General features: G+C 39.2%; 1 protein-coding gene across 12 annotated transcripts in view; it reads left to right on the top strand.

The window, feature by feature from the left end:
* The window catches only part of TUT4 (terminal uridylyl transferase 4), a 163,200-nt gene that overhangs the window by 47,553 nt on the left and 92,089 nt on the right, over positions 1-23,558 (top strand). For all 12 annotated transcript variants that reach the window (XM_074380822.1, XM_074380829.1, XM_074380828.1 and 9 more), the window contains 4 exons: positions 7,885-8,001; positions 17,926-18,103; positions 19,873-19,961; positions 22,677-22,728. In XM_074380822.1, the coding sequence (XP_074236923.1) occupies positions 7,885-8,001; positions 17,926-18,103; positions 19,873-19,961; positions 22,677-22,728 (436 nt within the window). The remainder of the gene's footprint in view (positions 1-7,884; positions 8,002-17,925; positions 18,104-19,872; positions 19,962-22,676; positions 22,729-23,558) is intronic.

The raw sequence follows: 23,558 nt of genomic DNA, 5'->3' as shown, positions 1-23,558 counted from the left end.
GCTGGAGTGCAGTGGAACAATCACAGCTCACTGCATGCTCCGCCTCCTGGGTTCAAGCAATTCTCCTGTCTCAGCCTCCTGAGTAGTTGGGACTACAGACGCCTGCCACGATGCCCAGCTAATTTTTGTGTTTTTAGTAGATAAGTGGTTTCACCATATTGGCCCGGCTGGTCTCCAACTCCTGACCTCAAATGATCCACCTACCCTTGCCTTCCAAAGTGCTGGAACTATAGGCTTGAGCCACCGCGCCTGGCCTTTTACTTAGTTCTGTCTTTACTTAGTCCTCACTTTTCCTCTGAAATGAGTAGTTATTTCTGGATGACATCTCAACTGACCTTGGATAAATCTCTATCACTGGAACCTGATTCTATCTCCTTATTTATAATATAATAAAGATTGACCTCCTGGTAAAATAATTTAATTCTGCTCATTTTTATTTAGTACATAGCAGATCTTGTGCCAAGAAGTTTACTTGCGTTATCTTATTTAATCCTCATAACAGCCCTGCGTGTTAGGTTTTGTAATTTTGTCCATTGTCAAAATTAATATTGAGTGCCTTTTTTTTTCTTCATTCCTATAGGCTGGGATTGAGTGTCTTTTATGTGCCGTGATCTAGTACCTGACATTTTAAAAACATGATTGCTTTTCTAGAAGTTCACTAATTAGAGAGAAACACATAAGCACATAATAGTGATAATAATAGTATGTTTTGAAAATGAGATCATAGACAGAGTGACCAACTTGAATTGTGAGTATAAAGGCATAAATTTGAAGAATGCTTTATAAAGTGACATTGGAGCCGGGCGCGGTGGCTCAAGCCTGTAATCCCAGCACTTTGGGAGGCCGAGGCGGGTGGATCACGAGGTCGAGAGATTGAGACCATCCTGGTCAACATGGTGAAACCCCGTCTCTACTAAAAGTGCAAAAAATTAGCTGGGTGTGGTGGCGCGTGCCTGTAATCCTAGCTACTCAGGAGGCTGAGGCAGGAGAATTGCCTGACCCCAGGAGGCGGAGGTTGCGGTGAGCCGAGATCACGCCATTGCACTCCAGCCTGGGTAACAAGAGCGAAACTCTGTCTCAAAAAAAAAAAAAAAAAAAAAAAAAAAAAAGTGACATTGGGCTGGGTGTGGTGGCTCATGCCTATAATCCAAGCACTTTGGAGGCCAAGGCGGGCGGATTACCTGAGGTCCGGAGTTCAAGACCAGCCTGACCAACATGGTGAAACCCCGTCTTTATAAAAAAAAAAAAATAAAGTGACATTGGAGCTGAGTCTCAAGGAATGGCTAGAAATTGACCACTTAGGTAGGAGAAGGATGGTGTAGGTAAATTGCGTATATCCAGGAAATGTGGAAAAATAAGCAGAGAACTGGTTAGGAATTTACCTAGGAATGAAGCAGGAAACATCAGTTCTTGAAAGAAGGAAGAAGTTGGGATGGAATAGGTGGGTATTTGATGGTTAATAGTAGGAAACAGTAGTCTAGGGTGAAAATAAAGCTTAGAAGCATTGGAAAACATTTTATTTGTTGTTGAATTTATATAGTCAATTATGATGGAAAGTCACTGTGCTAGTACCAACATAGATAACTCTAATCCCTTTTCTTTCTGCCACCTCTTTATTTCTCATGCCCTCCAAACTTCTTATTTTCAGTTTATTGTATTCTTTTTTCTTTAATATATATATATAAATTTTTTTTTTTTTTTTTTTTTTTTTGAGGTGGAGTGTTGCTCTGTCGTCCAGGTTGGAGTGTGTAGCACGGTCTCAGCTCACTGCATCCTCCGCCTCCTGGGTTCAAGTGATTCTCCTGCCTTGGCCTCCTGAGTAGCTGGGAATACAGATGCCTACCACCATGCCCGGCTAATTTTTGTATTTTTAGTAGAGGCGGGGTTTTACCATGTTGGTCAGTCTGGTCTCGAATTCCTGACTTCAAGTGATCTGCCTGCTTCGGACTCCCAAAGTGATTACAGGTGTGAGCCATTGTGCCTAGCCTGTTTTTTTTTTTTTTTTTTTTGAGAAGGAGTTTCACTCTTGTTACCCAGGCTGGAGTGCAATGGCGCGATCTCGGCTCACCGCAACCTCCGCCTCCTGGTTCAGGCAATTCTCCTGCCTCAGCCTCCTGAGTAGCTGGGATTACAGGCACGCGCTACCATGCCCAGCTAATTTTTTGTATTTTTAGTAGAGACGGTGTTTCACCATGTTGACCAGGATGGTCTCGATCTCTTGACCTCGTGATCCACCCGCCTCGGCCTCCCGAAGTGCTGGGATTACAGGCTTGAGCCACCGCGCCCGGCCTCGTTTTTTTATTTATTTTTATTTTTTTAGACAGGATCTCTCACTCTGGTTTCCCAGGCTGCATTACAGTGATCTAATCACGGCTCACTGCAGCCTTGACCTCCCAGGCTCAGGTACCTCAGCCTCCCAAGTAGCTGGGACTACAGGCATGTGCCACCATGCCTTCTAGTTTTTTTTATTTTTATTTTTTATAGAGATGGCGTTTCACAAGATTGCCGAGGCTGGCTTCAAACTCCTGACCTCAAGTGATCCACCTACGTCGGCCTCCCAATGTGTTGAGATTATAGGTGTGAGCCCCAGTGCTCGGGCAAATTCATTGTACTCTTTTTTTTTTTTTTTTTTTTTTTTTAAAGACAGGGTCTCATTCTGTCTCCCAGGCTGGAGTGCAGTGGTGTGATCTTGGCCTCTACCTCCCGGTTCAAGTGATTCTTGTGTCTCAGCCTCCCAAGTAGCTGGGACTACAGACATGCACTACCACAATCAGCTTGTACTCTTAATGAACATTTTTCTTTACTAAATTTGGTACTCATTAAGAATATTCCCAGGTTTTTTTTTTTTAATATCTTCAGGTCCTTTGGTTCATAGTGTTTGCATAGGTTATCTAATTGAAGAATAAAGATGTAGACTATAGATGTTTCCTCTGTAACAAAGGAGAAATTAGTCTAAACCATTAGATCAGAAGGGTAAATTTTCTTGTGGTTGAATGTTACATATTGAGTTGGAAATACCCAGAAATCTTTGTTCTAGCTTGTTTGCAGAAAGTTAAAGATTAACTAGTCAGTTTACTTAATAGTAAAATAAAACTATAATAAAAGAAATGTTTAAATATTTTTCTTATGTTTCTTCTGTGAAGCTAGAAAGTTTATGATGAGGAGAGTTTTGTCTGATTAGATATCGTGCCTAATATGCCTTGCACGAGGCACTTGGTTGGTAATTACAGAGCGTGCACAGTGGTCAAGTGCATGGATTTTGGAGTCATTGGGTCTGACTCTGCCACTTTTTGGTTGGATAACCTTGGGTAAATTATTAAATTCTTTAAACATCAGTTTACTCATCAGTAAAATGGGGTTGATAACAATTATAACACCTAGCTCATAGGACTATTATGAGGATTAAATAAGATGATACAAGTAAAGTTTTTAGCACAAGACCTGGTAGGTAGTAGTAAATAAATATGAGCTACTTGTCAAACTGAATTATTTTACCAGGTAGGACAGTTTTTATTATTATAAATAAGGAGGTAGAATTAGACTGCAGTGATAGATCTTTATCCAAGGTCAGTTGAGATGTCATCCGAGGCCTTCCGACTCTCCATTCAGTGTAATGTAATACCAATATTTTTTTCTTTTGAGACAGAGTCCTGCTCTTGTTGCCCAGGCTTGAATGCAATGGTGCTGTCTTGTCTTACTGCAATCTCTGCCTCTCAGGTTCAAGTGACTCTCCTTCCTCAGCCTCCCAAGTAGCTGGGATTACAGGCCCAGCTAATTTATTTTTTATTTTTATTTTTATTTTTAGCAGAGGCAGGGTGATCTCCATGTCGGTCAGGCTGGTCTTGAACTCCCAACCTCAGGTGATCTGCCCGCTTTGGACTTCCAAAGTGCTGGGATTACAGGCGTGAGCCATCATGCTGTCCTAATACCAATATTTTCTTGGTAGACATGCCTTTCTGTCTACTAACATTTGACAATTGAAAGATTCATATGATTGATTTTATGACTTCCTAAGTGACCGCATCAGTACACACGGCTTTAGATATTCAGTATATATGCCTTTTTATTTATTTATTTATTTTAGTTTTTTAACCAAATTGCTTCTCACAGCTTTTTTTTTTTTTTTTTTTTTTTGAGATGGAATTTTGCTCTTGTTGCCCAGGCTGGAGTGCAGTGGCGCAATCTCAGCTCACTGCAACCTCTGCCTCCGGGGTTCAATTGATTCTCTTGCCTCAGCCTCTCAAGTACGGATTACAGGCGCCCACCACTACGCCCAGCTAAGTTTCAAATTTTTTGTAGAGATGGAATTTCACCATGTTGGTCAGGCTGGTCTGAAACTTCTGACGTCAGGTGATATCCCCGCTTCAGCCTCCCAAAGTGCTGGAATTACAAGCGTGAGCCACCACACCCAGCTTCTGTATATATGCTTTCAATTCCTGAAAGCAACTCGTTTTACCACCTTCACCACTCTCATCTTGAACTAAGCCAACGTAATCGCTTTTTTTGTTATTGTGTTATGCTGATAATTGCAATACCTTTTTCTGCTTCTGTTCTTTTTTTTTTTTTTTTTTTTGAGACGGAGTTTCGCTCTTGTTGCCCAGGCTCGAGTGCAATGGCGCGATCTCGGCTCACCGCAACCTCCGCCTCCCGGGTTCAGGCAATTCTCCTGCCTCAGCCTCCTGAGTAGCTGGGATTACAGGCACACGCCACCATGCCCAGCTAATTTTTAGTATTTTTAGTAGAGACGGGGTTTCACCATGTTGACCAGGATGGTCTCGATCTCTTGACCTCGTGATCCACCCGCCTCGGCCTCCCAAAGTGCTGGGATTACAGGCTTGAGCCACCGTGCCCGGCCTGCTTCTGTTCTTAATATAGAAAGCAAATAATTCTTTTAAAATGTAAATTAGATCTTGTAATTCTCTGCTCAAAAACCTCCGATGGCTTTCCCTCATACTAGGATAAAAGCCAGTCTTCACAAGGGATCTTGTGATCTGGCCCATAGTAGCTCTCTGTTCCAGTTATACTTACTTTTTTGTAGTTTCTCAAATAATATTTTAGGTACCTTCCTGCCTCAGGGCCTTGGCATTCACTTTTACCTCTGCTTGACATATGTCTTTCCAAATATCCACAAAGCTTAATTCTTTACTTCCTTAACGTTACTTTATCAATAAGGTCTTAGTGATGTCTCTACTTTTAAAAAGCAGTAACTCCTTCTACTCCATGCATATTTGTGCATTTGTTTATTACCTGTCTTCTTACACTATAATGTAAATTCATACAGACAGGGATTTCTGTTTCATTTACTGCTGTTATCCCCAGCTCCTAGAAAAGTATTTGCTGTATAATATGAGCTCAGAAGATATTTGGTAAGTAAAGTAGTAGTTGCTTTGAAACGAAGAGGTAGTGTTTTCTTTGAGGACTTAATTCATTCTCCAACAGGAAATGATTTGACCGAATTTTTATGTTAAAGAATTGAAATAACGTTGGCCGGGCGCGGTGGCTCAAGCCTGTAATCCCAGCACTTTGGGAGGCTGAGGCGGGCGGATCACAAGGTCAAGAGATCGAGACCATCCTGGTCAACATGGTGAAACCCCGTCTCTACTAAAAATACAAAAAATTAGCTGGGCATGGTGGCGCGTGCCTGTAATCCCAGCTACTCAGGAGGCTGAGGCAGGAGAATTGCCTGAACCCAGGAGGCAGAGGTTGCGGTGAGCCGAGATTGCGCCATTGCACTCCAGCCTGGGTAACAAGAGCAAAACTCCGTCTCAAAAAAAAAAAAAAAAATTGGGCCGGGCGCGGTGGCTCAAGCCTGTAATCCCAGCACTTTGGGAGGCCGAGGCGGGTGGATCACGAGGTCGAGAGATCGAGACCATCCTGGTCAACATGGTGAAACCCCGTCTCTACTAAAAATACAAAAAACTAGCTGGGCATGGTGGCGCGTGCCTGTAATCCCAGCTACTCAGGAGGCTGAGGCAGGAGAATTGCCTGAACCCAGGAGGCGGAGGTTGCGGTGAGCCGAGATCGTGCCATTGCACTCCAGCCTGGGTAACAAGAGCGAAACTCCGTCTCAAAAAAAAAAAAGAATTGAAATAACTAGATTGACCCAACTTTTCTTATTTACTTGTTGCCTTGGGCAAATTATTTAATCCCTGAGATTGAATTTGCCAATAAAATGGAGAATCCTTGTAGGTTTGTTGTAAGGTTAATCGATAACTCTATAAATGATGGTTGTGTTTTTATTTTTAGTCTATAGCAGGACTGTTGCTAAATTTGGAAAGTGTTTCTCATTTAAAAGAAATCATGTAATTTTCTGAGTTAAAAATAATCTTTTTGTCGGAAGCTGAAGCCTGTTGAATATTGCAAATCAATCTGAAATAAAACTAAGCATTGCTGAAATTTCCGTGTAAGGCATTAGAAACTTTAAAAATTCCACGTGTGTTTACTGTGTTTTTGTAATTTTTTTTGGTGTAATATTCTGTGTAGAATGTTGGCTTCAGAGTCAGATGTACAGGAATTTAAATTCAGCGTCTTCCACTTAATAGTGCTATATCCTTATAAAAGGTACTGACTGTATGGGCTTCTTTTTTCACATCTATAAGATGAAAATCTAATCGGATGATTAGGGGAATTAAAATGACAAAGTTTACGTCAAATACCTAGCATAGTACCTGGCACATAACAGGTACTCAGTAATTACTAGGTTTTACCAGTATTTTGAAAATACGTATACGATGTATGAGTGAAGTTCTGTGACTGATACTTTAGTGTGTCAGAATTGTTATTCCCTTCAGTAGTGACCTCGAGGTTATTCCCACGATACTGTGATTGGAGTGTTTTTGAAACTCAACTTTTGAAATTTCTTCCATATATTTGTGGCCCATTCTTTTGAAATCCCCAATTCAAGGACAGATTTAATTTTTTTTTAATAGTAATCAGAATGGCTGCAAGTTAAGTTTGAAGTCAATTTGAGGACAACATTGGACTAAGACTAAATAAGCAAGACCACTTTTCTTTTCTTTTTTTTTTTTTTTTTTTTTTTTTTTGAGATGAAAGTCTTGCTCTGTTGCCTAGGATTGAGTGCAGTGATTCGATCTCAGCTCGCTGCTGTAGCCTCTGCCTCACAGGCTAAGACAATTCTTCTGCCTTAGCCTACAGAGTAGTTGGGATTACAGGCATGCACTGCTATGCCCAGCTAATTTTTATATTTTTAGTAGAGACGGGGGTTTTTTGTTGGCCAGGCTGGCCTTGAACTCCTGACCTCAGGTCATCTGTCCACTTTGGCCTCCCAAAGTGCTGGGATTACAGTCCCCCAGGCTGGAGTGCAATGGTGTGATCTTGGCTTACTGCAACCTCTGCCTCCTGGGCTCAAGGGATTCTCATGTCTCAGCCTCCCAAGTAGCTGGGATTATAGGCATGTGCCACCATGCATGGCTAAATTTCGTATTTTAAGTAGAGACTGGGTTTCTCCATGTTGTCCAGGTTGGTCTCCAACTCCTTAGCTCAAGTGATCTGCCAGCCTTGTCCTCCCAGAGTGCTGGGATTACAGGCATAGCCACCACATCTGTCCCGACTGCTTTTTTTTAACTTGGATTCTACAGGTGATACTAGATGAATATTAAACATAACTTAGCATTAACATGATGTTGTTAGATATTGTATTGAAGTTAGTATGTAATTTCCTATGATGACTATTTTGAAAAAGGACTACTGTCTCTTGGGTACATACATTTATTAAAAACTATTACTTTAGAAGAAGAAAATAATAAAAAAACCTTCAGTGTTTATTTCTGCCTATTTAAATAATAGTATTATTTGCTTATATAGTCAATAGTTTACACCTCTGTTTTCTGAATAAAATAGATTTTTTTTAAATTGTCTCTTCAGCGATCACCAGAATATACCAATTGCCGGTATCTGTGCAAACTTTGCTTAATACACATTGAAAATATCCAGGGAGCTCATAAACATATAAAGGAGAAACGACATAAGAAAAATATTTTGGTAAGTTCTTTTTGAAAAATGCTTTTATTTATTCTTCAAATTGTAAAATCATCAAATATTTTTTATTCGTGAAACTAAAAATGAAATATTTTTCCAAACTTATATTAGTAACTGGAATGATAGCTTTGGAAGCTATGGTTGCTTTCCTTATCTGAAGTAATCAGAAAGGAACCTTCTTGAGACCAGTTTGTTCACCCTGTATAATGTTGATTCCTAAGTTGAGAGTGGTCAGGTACAATCTGTCTATCCAACTGATGTTTATTGATTTCTTGTGTGCTAGTTCTAGGCAGTGTGAATAAGATAGTTGCGGTTCTTGACCTAAGATTTTCTAAGATTGATGAGGGCATGCATTGAATAAAGGTTTAAATATAATGAGTCTTGTTAAAGGGGGAAGTTTGCGCCAAGGAAGTATACGAGAATATTTTACTTGATCTAGAACAGGGGAGGTTTCTCTGAGAAAGTGACATTTGAATTGAACCTTAAAGTAGTAGTTTAAGGCCGGGCTCGGTGGCTCAAGCCTGTAATCCCAGCACTTTGGGAGGAGGCCGAGGCGGGTGGATCACGAGGTCAAGATATCGAGACCATCCTGGTCAACATGGTGAAACCCCGTCTCTACTAAAAATACAAAAAATTAGCTGGGCATGGTGGCGTGTGCCTGTAATCCCAGCTACTCAGGAGGCTGAGGCAGGAGAATTGCCTGAGCCCAGGAGGCGGAGGTTGCGGTGAGCCGAGATCGCGCCATTGCACTCCAGCCTGGGTAACAAGAGCGAAACTCCGTCTCAAAAAAAAAAAAAAAAAAAAAAAAGTAGTAGTTTAAATGGCAAAAAGGTGAGTGGTTAAGTGGGAGAGTATTTTACACAAAAAGTAGCATGAATTAAAAGTCTTTAGGCAGGAAAAGACATGGTATATGAATAACTGAAAGTCTAGTATGATTGGAACAAAAAGAGAGTGAGGGGGGAAATGGTATGATACAAAGCTGGAGAACTGCAGACCAGTAAGAATCTTATAAGCTTTGGGAATTTGTAATTTTTCAGTTGTTTCCATAAAAATATCCCATAGACATAGATATGAATAAAATCCTTTTAAAAATATATTCGTAAATTAGCTATTTAATTTTTTCTTTTTAAAGTTGCAACAACTGTGTAACCTCTTATCTCTAAGTCTTAGTTCATATAGCTTCTTTCAGAAATATTCTGCTTGACCCTCTCAGCAAGTCTGGGTTGGATACTCCTCTGTGCTCCCATAACAACTTTCACATACCTTGATCAGAAAGCCTAACACACTGTATTCTGTCTGTCTGCTTTCTCTTCCTTTCTAGACTTCAGAGTGCAATATTCTAGAAGGCATATTTAATTACTTATTTTTGTTTGTGAGTTGCTTAGGTCAGTGTTTGACACAGTGCTCAACATCGTTTTCTTGAAAAAAATGAACGAACGGAAGCAAATAGAACAGGGAGAAGGCAGTAGTTTAGGTGATGATAATTAGGAATTTCCCAGAAATGTAGGAAGATGCCTATTACTGGTCCAGGAAGCTCGGAATTGCAAGCAAGGAACTTTTTTTTTTTTTTTTGGAGATAGTCTCACTCTGTCGTTTAGGCTGGAGTGCAGTGGCGCGATCTCGGCTAACTGCAATCTCCGCCTCCCAGGTTGAAGTGATTCTCCTGCCTCAGTGTCCCAGCTAGCTTGGATAACAGGCACGTGCCACTGTGCCTGACTGATTTTTGTGTTTTTAATAGAGAGAGACAGGGTTTCACCTAGGCAAGCAAGAAACTTAAAAAGAAAATCATACCTAGGCTGGGCATGATGGCTCAGGTCTGAATCTCAGCACTTTGGGAGGCCAAGGCAGGCAGATTACTTGAGTCCAGGAGTTTGAGACCAGCCTGGGCAACGTGATGAAACCCTGTTTCTAATAAAAATGCATAATAATTAGGGGCATTTCTACTAAAAATACATAAAAATTATTTGGGCATGTGCCTGTAATTCCAGCTTCTTGGGAGGCTGAGGTATGAGAATTGCTTCAACCCACAAGGTGGAGGCTGCAGTGAGCCAAGATCACACCTTTTCACTTTAGCCTGGGTGAGAGAGTGAGACTCTAGTTCAAAAAAACTTAGAAAAGAAAAGAAAAAGAAAAAAAATTACAGCTATATACCTTATCCTAAATGCTTGGGACCAAAGTATTTTGGATTTTTTCAGATTTTGGAATATTTGCTTATACCTTAATGAGCATTTCCTTTGAGCATCATGTTGGTGTACAAAAAGTTTCAGATTTTAGAGCATTTCACATTTTGGATTTTCAGATTAGGGAGGCTTAGCCCATATAGGGAATCTTTAGAACATTATAGAACATTTACAGAAAAGAAAGCAAACTTGAATGCAGCCATATAGGACTTCTACTTTTGGTGAAGTTAGCGTAACAGTGGATTTACTTGTCCCTTGAAATGACAAACAAAACAAAACAAAACCAAAAAAAACAAATATGAAGCAGTGGTTTTCAGGCAACAAAGGACAGTCAGTGAATGAAAAACGAATGATGTGAGCCCATTGTTTGCTGTAGCTTGAGAGAGTTTCTAGGTTGTGCTACAGGGAAGGGAACCCAGTGGACTCTCACAGTTGAAGGGAGGGACTTTAGAGTCCACTAAGTCCAAGGTAGCTAGAATTTGCAGGACAGTGTAACTAAAATGAGAAAACAGCACAAAAAGAAATCCAGAGATCTGTGGATGGTCCTTTTAAAGCTACAGTATTTATGGTCCAGTAATGTCACTTCTGGGTATATACTTTAAAAAATTGAAAACAGAGTTTCAAAGAGATATTTATACACTCACGTTCATAGCAACATTATTCACAATAGCTAGTATGTGGAACAATTCTGATATCCATTGATGGATGAATAGATAAGCAAAATGTGCTGTATTCTTACAATGGAATATTACTCAGCCTTAAAAAGGATTGAAATTCTGCAGTATGCTACAACATGAATAAACCTTGAGAAATTATGCTAAGTGAAATAAGCCAGTTAAAAAACGAAAAATAGTGTATGATTCCACTTACAGGAAGTTTGTAGAGTCGTCGGAATCAGACAGAATAGTGGTTGCCGTAGGCTTGGAGAAGGGGAACATGAGGAATTATTGCTTGATAGATGTAGAGTTTTGGTTTCACATGTGTATTCTGTATTAGAGTATTTGGATTTTATTTTGAGCATTATGGAGTTAATAACATGTTTGTTTGTTTGTTTTGGCATGGAGTCTTGCTCAGTCGCCCAGGCTGAAGTGCAGTGGTGTAATCTTGGCTCACTGCAACCTCCGCTTCCTGGGTTCAGACAGTTCTCCTGCCTTAGCCTCCCAAGTAGCTGGGATTACAGGTGCATGCCACCATGCCTGGCTAATTTTTGCATTTTTAGTAGAGATGGGGTTTCACCATGTTGGCCAGGCTGGTCTTGGACTTCTGACTTCATGATCCACCCGCCTTGGCCGCCCAAAGTTCTGGGATTACAGTCATGAACACCATGCCCGGACATAACGTGTATTTCTGCAAGGTCACTCACCCTGGCCTCAGTGTGAAAGAAGCCTGAGAAGGGTCTGTTTGAGAAGACCAGTTAGCCTTTCATAATAATCTAGTTAAGCTATCATGAATACTGACCTGAGTTAGTGAGAATGGAGTTGAGCTTTAAGAGAGATTCAGGAAGTAGAATTTTGGGAGTAGAGGCCTAGGATGTTTTGATTCGAGATGTTATCATAGATTGTGGTGTGGTTTACTTAGTGGAAATAAAAAAGAAAAATGTTTCATAATATTCTGAGTTTGAGGCACTTACAGAACATTTCAAGCAGAGATGTCTCACAGTCATTTGAATATAAGGATCTGGAACTTACATTAGCAGTTGGAGATTCAGGTTTGGTAAACTTCAGTAGTTGAAGTTATAGATGTGGATGAGGTCATCAAAGGAGTAAGGAGAGAAGGTCAAGGAATACAAACATTTAAGGGACTAGTAGATGAAGAAATACAAACATTTAAAGGACTAGTAGAGGAAGTGCAGTGAATAGATTGGTGAATGAGGAGAGTAATAGGAAAAATAGAAAGAGGAAAGTGTATTAGAGAAGCCAAAAGAAAGGAGAGTTTCAAGATAGTAGTTGAAAGTGAGATAATACAGATAAAAGTAATCTAAAAGTTTAAAGACGTCTGATTTGGTGTCTATGGTCTCAGCCACTCAAGATGCTGAAGTGGGAGGATCACTTGACCCCAGGAGTTTGGGCAACATAGCAAAACTGTGTCAATTAAAAAATAAATAAAAATGTAAAATGTCAGATTTGGCAGCTAATGAGGTTTTGATAATCTTGGAAGAAGAGTTTCTGTTTTAGAAATAAAAAAGAAATAGTTTTGAGTGAGGAGGGATGAGGAAATAAAAGAGTCAACTCAACTTTCAGGAAACTTAATTGTGCAGAAGAGAAAGGAAGATTGGTAGTAACAATAGTGACACACAGTTTTTTTTCCTTTTAATTTGGCAGAGTAAAATTCTCATCACAGTTTTAATTTAAATATTAGTTTAATTAATCTTTCTCTCTTTTGACTGTAAGCTTCATGATGGCAGGGATTATGTGCATTCTTTTTTTCCTCATTATAACTCCATTGCTTAGCACTGTACATGGCATATAGTCGTTCCATAAATATTTGTAATGAGTTAGATGGAGTGGAAAGAGCATGTGCTTTGGAGTTAGAACTAGATTTTATTCTCAGTTACACCTCGTAGTTGTAGGAAGTTATTTAACATCTGTAAGCCTTAGTTTTCTTACGTATAAAATGGTTTTGGTTGTATCTACCTGGGAAGGGATATTGTGAGAATTAAATGACATAACACCTGTAAAGCACTTGACAAAATGCCAAGTCTGTAGTAGGCACTCAATAAATGGTGGTTGTTGGCCTGGTGTGGTGGCTCATGCCTGTAATCCCACTACTTTGGGAGGCTGAGGCAGGCAGATAACCTTGGGTCAGGAGTTTGAGACCAACCTGACCAACATGGAGAAACCCTGTCTCTACTAAAAATACAAAATCAGCAGGGTGTGGTAGCACATGCCTGTAATCCCAGCTACTCGGGAAGCTGAGGCAGGAGAACTGCGATGAGCCAGTATCAAACCATTGCACTCCAGCCTGGGCAACAAGAGCGAAACTTTGTCTCAAGAATGAATGAATGAATGAATGAATGAATAAAAATAAATAAATACATAAATAAATAAATAAATAAATAAATAATGATAGTTGTTGCTGTTACTGTAGAGATGAAGAGTGCTTACTTAATGTGCTGGGCATGGTGGCTCATGCCTATAATCACAGCACTTTGGAAGGCTTAGGTGAGTGAATCTCCTGAGCTCAGGAGTTCAAGACCAGCCTGGGCAACATAGTGAAATGCCATCTTTACCAAAAATAAGAAGAAGATGATTACTGAGTAGTAAAGAAAGATGGAATTCAGAGCCTAGGTGATAGTATTAATCATGATTTAAATGGAGCATTTCATTATGTTGGAAAGGAAAGGTATTAAGAAGGGTTCTCTGAATATTGACTTTTAAGCTATACTTTGAGGGATGCTTAGTTTTACCAGGTGGGTACACATAGGGAACAAAATGATTAAAGGCATGGAGGCCCAGTAGCACATACAATATTTGGAGACTGGTGACTGTTAAGTGTGGATGTCTGCCAAAAATATTGGAGTGGGTGGAGGGAATGGTTGAAGGAAGGCCTAAAAATGCAAGTTGAGGCCATATTGCTTTATATTCCATGTTAAGAAGATGCTGCACTGTCTTATTGGTGCCTTGAAGGTTTTCTTTTTGAAATTTTTTATTGCGGTAAAATATATGTTAGATAAAATTTACCATTTTAACCATTTTTAAGTATACAGTTTAGTGACATTAAATACATTTACATTGTTTTGCAGTAATCTCCACTGTCTGCCTTCAGAACTTTTTATCATTTCATACTGAAAGTCTGTATCTGTTAAACAGTAACTCCCCATTCCCCTCTCCCTACAGTCCCTGGTAACCACCATTCTATTTTCTGTTTCTATGTGCTTGTCTATTGTCCTCATATAAATGGAGTCATACATTATTTGTCCTTTAGTGCTCATTTCACTTAGCATGTCTTCAGGTCAACCATGTTGTAGCATCTATCAGAATTTCCTTCCTTTTTAAGGTTGAGTAATATTCCATCGTATCTGCATGCCATGTTTTGTGAATCCGTTTCATCCATAGATGGCCATTTGGGTTATTTCCACCATTTGGCTGCTGTAAATAGTGTTATTGTGACCACTGACGTACAAATACCTATTTCAGTGCCCCCCCCCCTTTTTTTTTGGGTATATACCCAGAACTGGAATTGCTGGATCAAATGGTAAATTCATGTTTAAGTTTTTGAGGGATTGCCCTGCTATTTTCCACAGTGGCTACATCATTGTACATCTTTACCAGCAATGCACAAGGGTTCTAATTTCTCCACATTCACACCAACTCTTTTTGTTTTCTGTTCCCCCAACTAGTAATAGCAATCCTGATGGATATAATGTGGCATTTCATTGTGCTTTTGATTCGATTACTGATATTTAGCATCTCTTCATGCGCTTATTTGCCATTTGACTATCTTTGGAGAAATGTCTGTTCAAATCCTTTGTTTGCTTTTGAATTGGGTTTTCTTATTGTTGAGTTTAAGGGATTATTTATATATTCTGGATATTAATCCCTTATCAGATGTATGATTACAAATATTTTCTTCTATTTTGTGCGTTTTCTTTTTACTCTGTCAACAGTGTCTTTTGATGAACAAAAGTTTTACATTTTGTCCCGTTTTTACTTTTGTTGCTTATGTCTTTTGTGTCACACTCAAGAAATAATTGCCAAATCCAATGTCATGAAACTTTTCCCTTCTGTTTTCTTCTAGGAGTTTTATGATTTTACATTTCCTACTTATGGTTTTAGCTGTAAGTTTAGGGTTTTCTTTTTTTGTTTTCGAAATTAGGTCTCTGTTGCCCAGGCTGGAGTCATGGCTCACTGTAGCCTCTACCTCCTGCGCTCAATTGATCCTCCTGCCTCAGCCTTCCAAGTAGCTGAGACCACAAGTGTATGCCACAATGCCCAGCTAATTTTTTATTTATTTTAATTTTTTAGAATTTTTCTGAGAGGGAGTTTTGCTCTTGTTGCCCAGGCTGGTTGTAGTGGCACAATCTCGGCTCACTGCAACCTCTGTTTCCTGAGTTCAAGCGATTCTCCTGCCTCAGCCTCCCAAGTAGTTGGGATTACAGGCATGTGCCACTATGCCCAGCTAATTTTTTGTATTTAGTAGAGACAGGGTTTCATCATATTGGTCAGGCTGGTCTTGAACTCCTGACCTCAGGTGATCCACCCATCTTGGCCTCCCAAAGTGCTGGGATTACAGGTGTGAACCACTGTGCCCAGCCTAATTTTTTATTTTTTTGTAGAGGTGAAGTCTCAACTATGTTTCCCAGGCTAATCTCAAACTGGTTGGCTTCAGCAGTCCTCCTGCCTTGGCCTCCCAGAATATTGAGATTACAGCTGTGAGCCCGTGTACCTGGCCTAGCTTTAGTTTCTGACATTTAGGTCTTTGATCCGTTTTGAGTTAATTTTTGTATATGATCTAAGGTCAGAGTTTAGCTTCATTCTTTTTCATGTAGATATTCAGTTTTCCTGGAACATTTGTTGAAAAGACTGTCCTTTCCCCATTGAGTGCTCTTGGCATCCTTGTCAAAAATCATTTGACTGCCGTGCACGGTGGCTCAAGCCTGTAATCCCAGCACTTTGGGAGGCCGAGGCGGGTGGATCACGAGGTCGAGAGATCGAGACCATCCTGGTCAACATGGTGAAACCTCGTCTCTACTAAAAATACAAAAAATTAGCTGGGCATGGTGGCACGTGCCTGTAATCCTGGCTACTCAGGAGGCTGAGGCAGGAGAATTGCCTGAACCCAGGAGGCGGAGGTTGCGGTGAGCCGAGATCATGCCATTGCACTCCAGCCTGGGTAACAAGAGCAAAAACTCCCTCTCAAAAAAAAAAAAAAAAAAAAAAAAATCATTTGACCATGCGTGCCAGGGTTTATTTCTGAGCTCTCCATTTTTCTGTTTTTTTTTTTTTTTTTTTTTGTTGTTGTTGCTGTTTTGTTGTTTTGTTTTGTTTTGTTTTGTTTTTAATGGCAGAGTCTTGCTCTGTTGCCACGATCTGGGCTCACTGCAACCTCTACCTCCCAGGTTCAAACAATTTTTCCGGCTCAGCATCCTAAGTAGCTAACAGTCAGGCATGTGCCACCACGCCTGGCTGATATATATGTATTTTTTTTTTTTTTTTTTTAGTATTGATGGGGTTTTATTATGTTGGCCAGGCTGGTCTTGAACTCCTGACCTCAAGTGTTGGCCTGCCTCCGCCTCCCAAAGTGCTTATAGGCATGAGTCACTATGCCTGGCCTGGGCTCTCTGTAACTGATTCCATTGGTCTGTATGTCTGTTTTTGTTTTTGTTATTATTTTTTTGAGGCAGGGTCTTGTTTGCTGCCAAAGCTGGACTACTTGGTGCAATCTCAGCTCACTGCAACCTCCACTTCTGGGGCTAAAGCCATTTTCACCTCAGCCTCCTGAGTAGCTGGATCACCTGAGGTCAGGAGTTGGAGACCAGCCTGGCTAATATGATGAAACCCCATCTCCACTAAAAATATAAAAATTAGCTGGGCATGGTGACAGGTGCCTGTAATCCTAGCTACTTGAGAGGCTGAGGCAGGAGAATGGCTTGAACCCAGAAGGCAGAGGTTGCAGTGAGCTGAGATCGTGCCATTGTACTCCAGCATCGGCAACAAGAGCCAAACTCTGTCTGGGGAAAAAAAAAAAATGCGTGTTTTTTTTTTTTTTTTTTTTTGAGACGGAGTTTCGCTCTTGTTACCCAGGCTGGAGTGCAATGGCGCGATCTCGGCTCACCGCAACCTCCGCCTCCTGGGTTCAGGCAATTCTCCTGCCTCAGCCTCCTGAGTAGCTGGGATTACAGGCGCGCGCCACCATGCCCAGCTAGTTTTTTGTATTTTTAGTAGAGACGGGGTTTCACCATGTTGACCAGGATGGTCTCGATCTCTCGACCTCGTGATCCACCAGCCTCGGCCTCCCAAAGTGCTGGGATTACAGGCTTGAGCCACCGCGCCCGGCCAAAAATGCGTGTTTTATAATAAATAAAAGAGAACAATTGTGGCTCAATTGTGTTAAAAAATGAAGGAGGTAGTAGGATATGAGATTATGGGTTATTTTCTTCTTTGCATTTTCCTATGTTTTATGAAGCTTTTGTAATTAACATTTTTTATAATCAGAAAATAGATTAATTTATAAAAGTCATTGCATATATGTAACAAAATCTCTCTTTAGCTCCTAGATTTAAATTGGTTTTCAAACTTTTAGCAGAATAGAGGTTTTTTTGAACATTTTGCATAGTGTTGGATAAAATCACGAAGAAAAATCACTGATAAATAGTTGACAGGTAGTTTTCCTGTGACCATTTAACCTGATACTGTATATGCTGATGAGATATGATTCCAGACTTTTCTGTTACATCTAAGACGTCTGCTTTGGTGCAACAAAATCATCAAGTAAGTATTATACTTATGGTGCCTTGGCTTTAATGTAGCATTTCTCAATTTATGCAGATAATACAGTGGAACAAACTTTTAAAAATTTAGTAGCATTCCCCTCCCCATACAGTACCTCTCTCTCATTCTTAAAATTCTGCTTCCCAAGGTAGAGGTCTCTGTCTCTTTTGTTCACTTCTATATTGTAGGTATCCGGTAAATGGAAGGTGAATATTTGTTGAGTTAATTTATTTCTGTCTTCCCCTGCTAAATATAAGGACATTAAAATGAAATTTTTTTTGTTTTGTTTTTATTGTTGTGAATCATAACATTAATAGGAAAAACAAGAAGAAAGTGAGCTTCGTTCTCTGCCACCTCCTTCCCCTGCCCACCTGGCTGCTTTAAGTGTTGCGGTCATTGAATTAGCAAAAGAACATGGAATAACAGATGATGACCTCAGGGTCCGTCAGGAAATTGTGGAGGAAATGTCAAAGGTTATAACGACATTTTTACCAGGTAGAAATACATATCATATTTGATTTTGAAAATCACCAAACTCTTCCCTTTACTCCTTTTGAACTAGGGTGTGTTTCTTAATGTTTTCCTTCTCCTTTCTCCTTAAAAGTAGATAAATTTTATTGTCTTATGAATGAATTTTGGGGGAAAATATTTCACAAGGAAATTGAGAATTATGGCATAGCACACTTTTGTACTAAGAAAAAAGATTTTTAAAATGCCAGATGTAGGCTGGGTGCGGTGGCTATCACCTGTAATCCCAGCGCATTGAGAGGCTGAAGTAGGTGGATCATGAGGTCATGAGTTCAAGACCAGTGAAATCCCGTCTCTACTAAAAATAAAATTAGCTGGGCGTGGTGGTGGGTGTCTGTAATCCCAGCTACTTGGGAGGCTGAGGCAGGAGAATCGCTTGAACTTGGGAGGTGGAGGTTACAGTGAGCTGAGATCGCTCCACTGCACTCCAGCCGAGGCGACAGTCTAAAAAAAAAAAAAAAAAAGAAATGCCAGATGTAGCATGCTTTCTTAGTGGTCAAATATTTTAGTTTTTCAGTATCACTGATTTCTGAATGGACTATTTTGTCAACATTATTTTCAGTATAAACATTTCATACAATCACTGAACTAAATTTCTATTGCCTGATGGTGGGGAAAAATTAATTTACTTTTAACAGGGCCTTTAGAAAAAGCTTATTGTTTGATACAAGGCAGTATCAGATTTATTTTAGATATTATATATGGACTATTTGCTTAGCTCATGTCATTTTTGCATAAGTATAGGGTTAAAGTTAATGTATCTGATATAAGACTTGTTTCTTCCCACCAGAGGGATTTTGGAAAGTTCATAAATTATACTTTCATATAGATCCATTTTGTGATTTATAAGAATATGAAATTGAAATTTAAAATGGAATTTTTAAAGTATTTATATCATAATATGGCTTTTTACCTAAAATACATTAAATCCTTATTAAGTTACATGTAAAAAGCATTTACTATGATAAGAAAAGGAATGAAATTTTTATGGTTTTAGTTACTTGAATGACTTTCAGACATTTTATCAACTTGAAAAGTAAAGTTTTATATCTGCAACTGACGATGAAGTTAAACTTTCTAAGAAACCAAATCTGCCTGATGTGGCCCATGCATATTATTTTCAGATTGACTTCTAGTAAGATCCTTTTAAAATTTCCTTATTTTGATTTTTGGAATAACATGTTTAATAGTCTGTGAAAGCTGTAAGTAGTATGTTTCTGCTATTTGTTTTTCTTCTATAAACTCTTGAGAACCACAGTGTTTTGGGTTTTAGGTTTACAGAATTAATTGACTTGGTTTCACTTCGTATTTTATAAAAGCATTGGCATTGAATGTTTATGATCCTTTCCCCATTCAAAGTGCTCTTATATAAGTATTTAAGAATAAATAAACGTAGTTTGTGACAGTAGTCATAGCTAAGTTAGTACATTAGTTACTGTTCTATATTGAATGCTAAACATATTCTCAGCTATTTCTAAATGAACTATTAGTAAAATTTTGTTTAAACACTAAACTTCTATGGTTAGTTTTTCTCTCCCTTCTCTGGTCCTGCACTCCGTAACTGGGAACCATTTTTATTATTTTATAGATCAGTTAGAAAGGGTGTCATTCTTGTATAATTGTCTTACTAGAAATGGAAGACATAGAACTGAAGTGTGTGAAATTTTTCTGTTGCTGTTTTTTTGCATCTCTTATATTTGCATGCTGTTTCATGCTTTGTTTTTCCTTTATTCCAGAATGTTCACTTAGGTTGTATGGCTCGTCTCTGACTAAATTTGCTCTGAAAAGTAGTGATGTTAATATAGATATAAAATTTCCTCCCAAGGTAAGTAATTAGAAAAGAGTCTTTCCTGTGTGGTTCTTTACTAGTATTTAGTAATTTTATGAATTATCTTTGTAGAGAAAGAATAGAGGAATATAAAATTCTGTTTCGTATAGTGTTACCATCATGACTAAACAGTGCTTTTGGAAATTACTATTAGATTTCAGATATAAGCAGGAAAAAAGAAAAAAGGGACAAGGGCAAAAGGAAGCAGAAGAGGAGAGTTGGGGAAAAAAAGGGAAAAATGCTTACATTTGAACATGTTGAATAGTTATTACTTCTGGTAAGCAGTATAGAAAGTGGTAAGAGTTTTGAAATCAGATACCTACATTCAGATCTTGGCTGTGATAAGCAAGTTGCTTGAACTTTTTGAGCTTCAGTTTTCCCATTTCCAAAACAGGAATAATAATTTTTATATTAAATGAGATAATATTAATGTATGTCAGGTGTTTTAATATAGTATCTGGTACATATGGGTACTTTTAATAGGTAGTACCTAGAGTCATTAGAAAAATATTGATATTGTTCTAATATTGTTATCAGTATTAGAACAATATTGTTTTATCACTGCTGACATTGTTTATTGACATATCTTTTAAAATACATCAATATTTTATGTTTTAAATTGAATTGAATAATACGTTCATGTTCAGGGAGGTTTGATTTGGGTGAAAATTTGGTGTTTTTAGTCTGATACATTTACTTTGTAATTAATATATGGTTATTAAATACTTTCTTTTTTTTTTTTTGAGACAGAGCATCACTTTGTTGCCCAGGCTGGAGTGCAGTGGTTCGATCTCAGCTCACTGCAACATCCACCTCCTGAGTTCACTGTCTCAGCCTCCCAAATAGCTGAGATTACAGGCCCATGCCACCATGCCTGGTTAACTTGTATTTTTGGTAGAGACGAGTTTTCGCCATGTTGGTCTGGCTGGTCTTGAACTCCTGACCTCAGCTCATCTGCCTGCCTTGGCCTTCCAAAGTGCTGGGATTACTGGTGAGAGCCACCACACCAGACTTGAGTACCCTTAAATAGCAAAAAACACGTTAAACTATTTGACAAGCTCGTTGAATAAAATAATGTTTTACTCTAAGCCTTTTGACTAAGCTGCCAGTTGTCTATATCCCTTTAAGTTTTTGTTTTTTTTTTTTGAGACGGAGTTTCGCTCTTGTTACCCAGGCTGGAGTGCAATGGCGCGATCTCGGCTCACCGCAACCTCCGTCTCCTGGGTTCAGGCAATTCTCCTGCCTCAGCCTCCTGAGTAGCTGGGATTACAGGCACGCGCCACCATGCCCAACTAATTTTTTGTATTTTTAGTAGAGACGGGGTTTCACCATGTTGACCAGGATGGTCTCGATCTCTCGACCTCGTGATCCACCCGCCTCGGCCTCCCAAAGTGCTGGGATTACAGGCTTGAGCCACCGCGCCCGGCCAATCCCTTTAAGTTTTTATCTCAACCATTTATTTTTCACAGTCATCTGGTAAACTCATTTCTTTTTTGTTTTGATGGGAAATTCCGGAACCTTTTCTTGCTTTAAGAAACCATTAATTCTAGGAGTGTTGCTGGAATAATAGTGCTACATCATTTACTAGATTCTACTTCTGTGAATGAGATTTGTTCACATAAAAGTAAAACATGACTGGACAAGGTGGCTCACACCTGTAATTCCTGTGCTTTGGGAGGCAAAGATAGGGGGAATGCTTGCTGCGAGAAGTTCAAGACCAGCCCGGGCAGTATAGTGAGATCCTATCTCTACCAAAAAAAAAAAAAAAAAAAAAAAGGTATTAGCTGGCTGGGTGTGGTGGCACACACCTGTAGTCCTAACTACTTAGGATGCTGAGGCAGGAGGATTCCTTGAGCCCAGAAGTTATGCTTTAGTGAACTATGGTCATGCCACTACACTGTGGCCTGGGCAATCCAGAGAAACCTCATCCCCCCACAAAAAAAAAACCAAACCACTATTCTGTTTTCATTATTTAAAACACAGAGCAGGCCAGGCGCGGTGGCTCAAGCCTGTAATCCCAGCACTTTGGGAGGCCGAGGCGGGTGGATCACGAGGTCGAGAGATCGAGACCATCCTGGTCAACATGGTGAAACCCCGTCTCTACTAAAAATACAAAAAATTAGCTGGGCGTGGTGGCGCGTGCCTGTAATCCCAGCTACTCAGGAGGCTGAGGCAGGAGAATTGCCTGAACCCAGGAGGTGGAGGTTGCGGTGAGCCGAGATAGCGCCATTGCACTCCAGCCTGGGTAACAAGAGCAAAACTCCGTCTCAAAAAAAAAAAAAAAAAAACAACACAGAGCATGATTATTTTTAACTGTTATTATTTTATTTTATTTTTGAGACAGAGTCTTGCTCTGTCTCCCAGGCTGGAGTGCAGTGGCCTGATCTTCGCTCACTACAACCTCCATCTTCTGGGTTCAAGTGATTGTTCTGTCTGAGCCTTCTGAGTAGCTGGGATTATAGGTGCGTGCCACCAGGCCCGGCTAATTTTTGTATTTTTGTTAGAGATGGGTTTTCACCAGGTTGGCCAGGATGGTCTCGATCTCTTGACCTCATGATCTGTCCACCTCAGCCTCCCAAAGTGCTGGGATTACAGGTGTGAGCCACCGCGCCTGGCCTTAAATGTTGTTCTTTAACGAAATTGAGTTTTTCCTAATCTTCTGCTTTCCGAACTTTGAAATTAGTATATTGATTTAATTTGAAACTGTTTTAGATGAATCATCCAGATCTTCTGATAAAAGTACTTGGGATCTTAAAGAAAAATGGTGAGTTCTTTTTCCTTATTTTTTTTTTAATTGCCTTTCTAAAGCTGCATTTAGAAATATATGTTCTTTATATATGGCTATCCAAGTTAAAACTAAACTGCTGGCATAGTTGAGTCATTGTATTACAAAAATGCTTTATCTGTCTGGGTTGCCTTTGTAAACACCTCAGTTCATATAGGTAAAGTTTTTTTTTAATTACAAGATTCTTGAACCAGGTTCCAGGTCATATACTACAGTCTACTAAATTTTCCTGGTTTTTACTTAACTGTTTTTCTTGTTATAAAGTAAATGCTTAAGATTAAGCTTGGGATCTGAAGCCAGACTTCCTGGGCTCAGATTTTAATTCTGCCACTTACTGGTTGTGTGTCCTTTGACAAATTATTTGTGTTAATACTTTAGCTTTCTGATCTGCAAAATGGCAATGTTATGTCATATATTTTTTATGAGAAAGTTGTTGTAAGAATTAGATAGACTGAACTATAGTTTAGAAAAGTACCTGGTATACACTACTTATTATATTTTTGCTGTTGTGATTGTTATTATTACCTTAAATTATAAGAATCAGAAGTATCTGGCAAAAATATTTGCAATTTGGCTTAGAAGAGAGAGTTTTTTTTTTGTTTTGTTTGTTTTTTTAAAGCCGTACTGTCTCATTGGCTTTAATATGAATTGTCAATTTCTTTTTTCTTTCTGTCCACACCATCAGCTCTTATATATCAGTTTTCTGTTAGCCATTGTCTTGGGAAAGTAGTTTTCTAGGAATGAGTTTGGTACAGTTTATCATATAAAGGTATTTTAATACAGTTTTCTTTCTTAATAAAGACTTGTTT

This window comes from Saimiri boliviensis, chromosome 11, assembly GCF_048565385.1.
Source record: "Saimiri boliviensis isolate mSaiBol1 chromosome 11, mSaiBol1.pri, whole genome shotgun sequence".
Taxonomy (NCBI): Eukaryota; Metazoa; Chordata; class Mammalia; order Primates; family Cebidae; genus Saimiri; species Saimiri boliviensis.
Note: the sequence above shows the minus strand (reverse complement) of the source record. Positions and strands in the feature narration are given on the sequence as shown.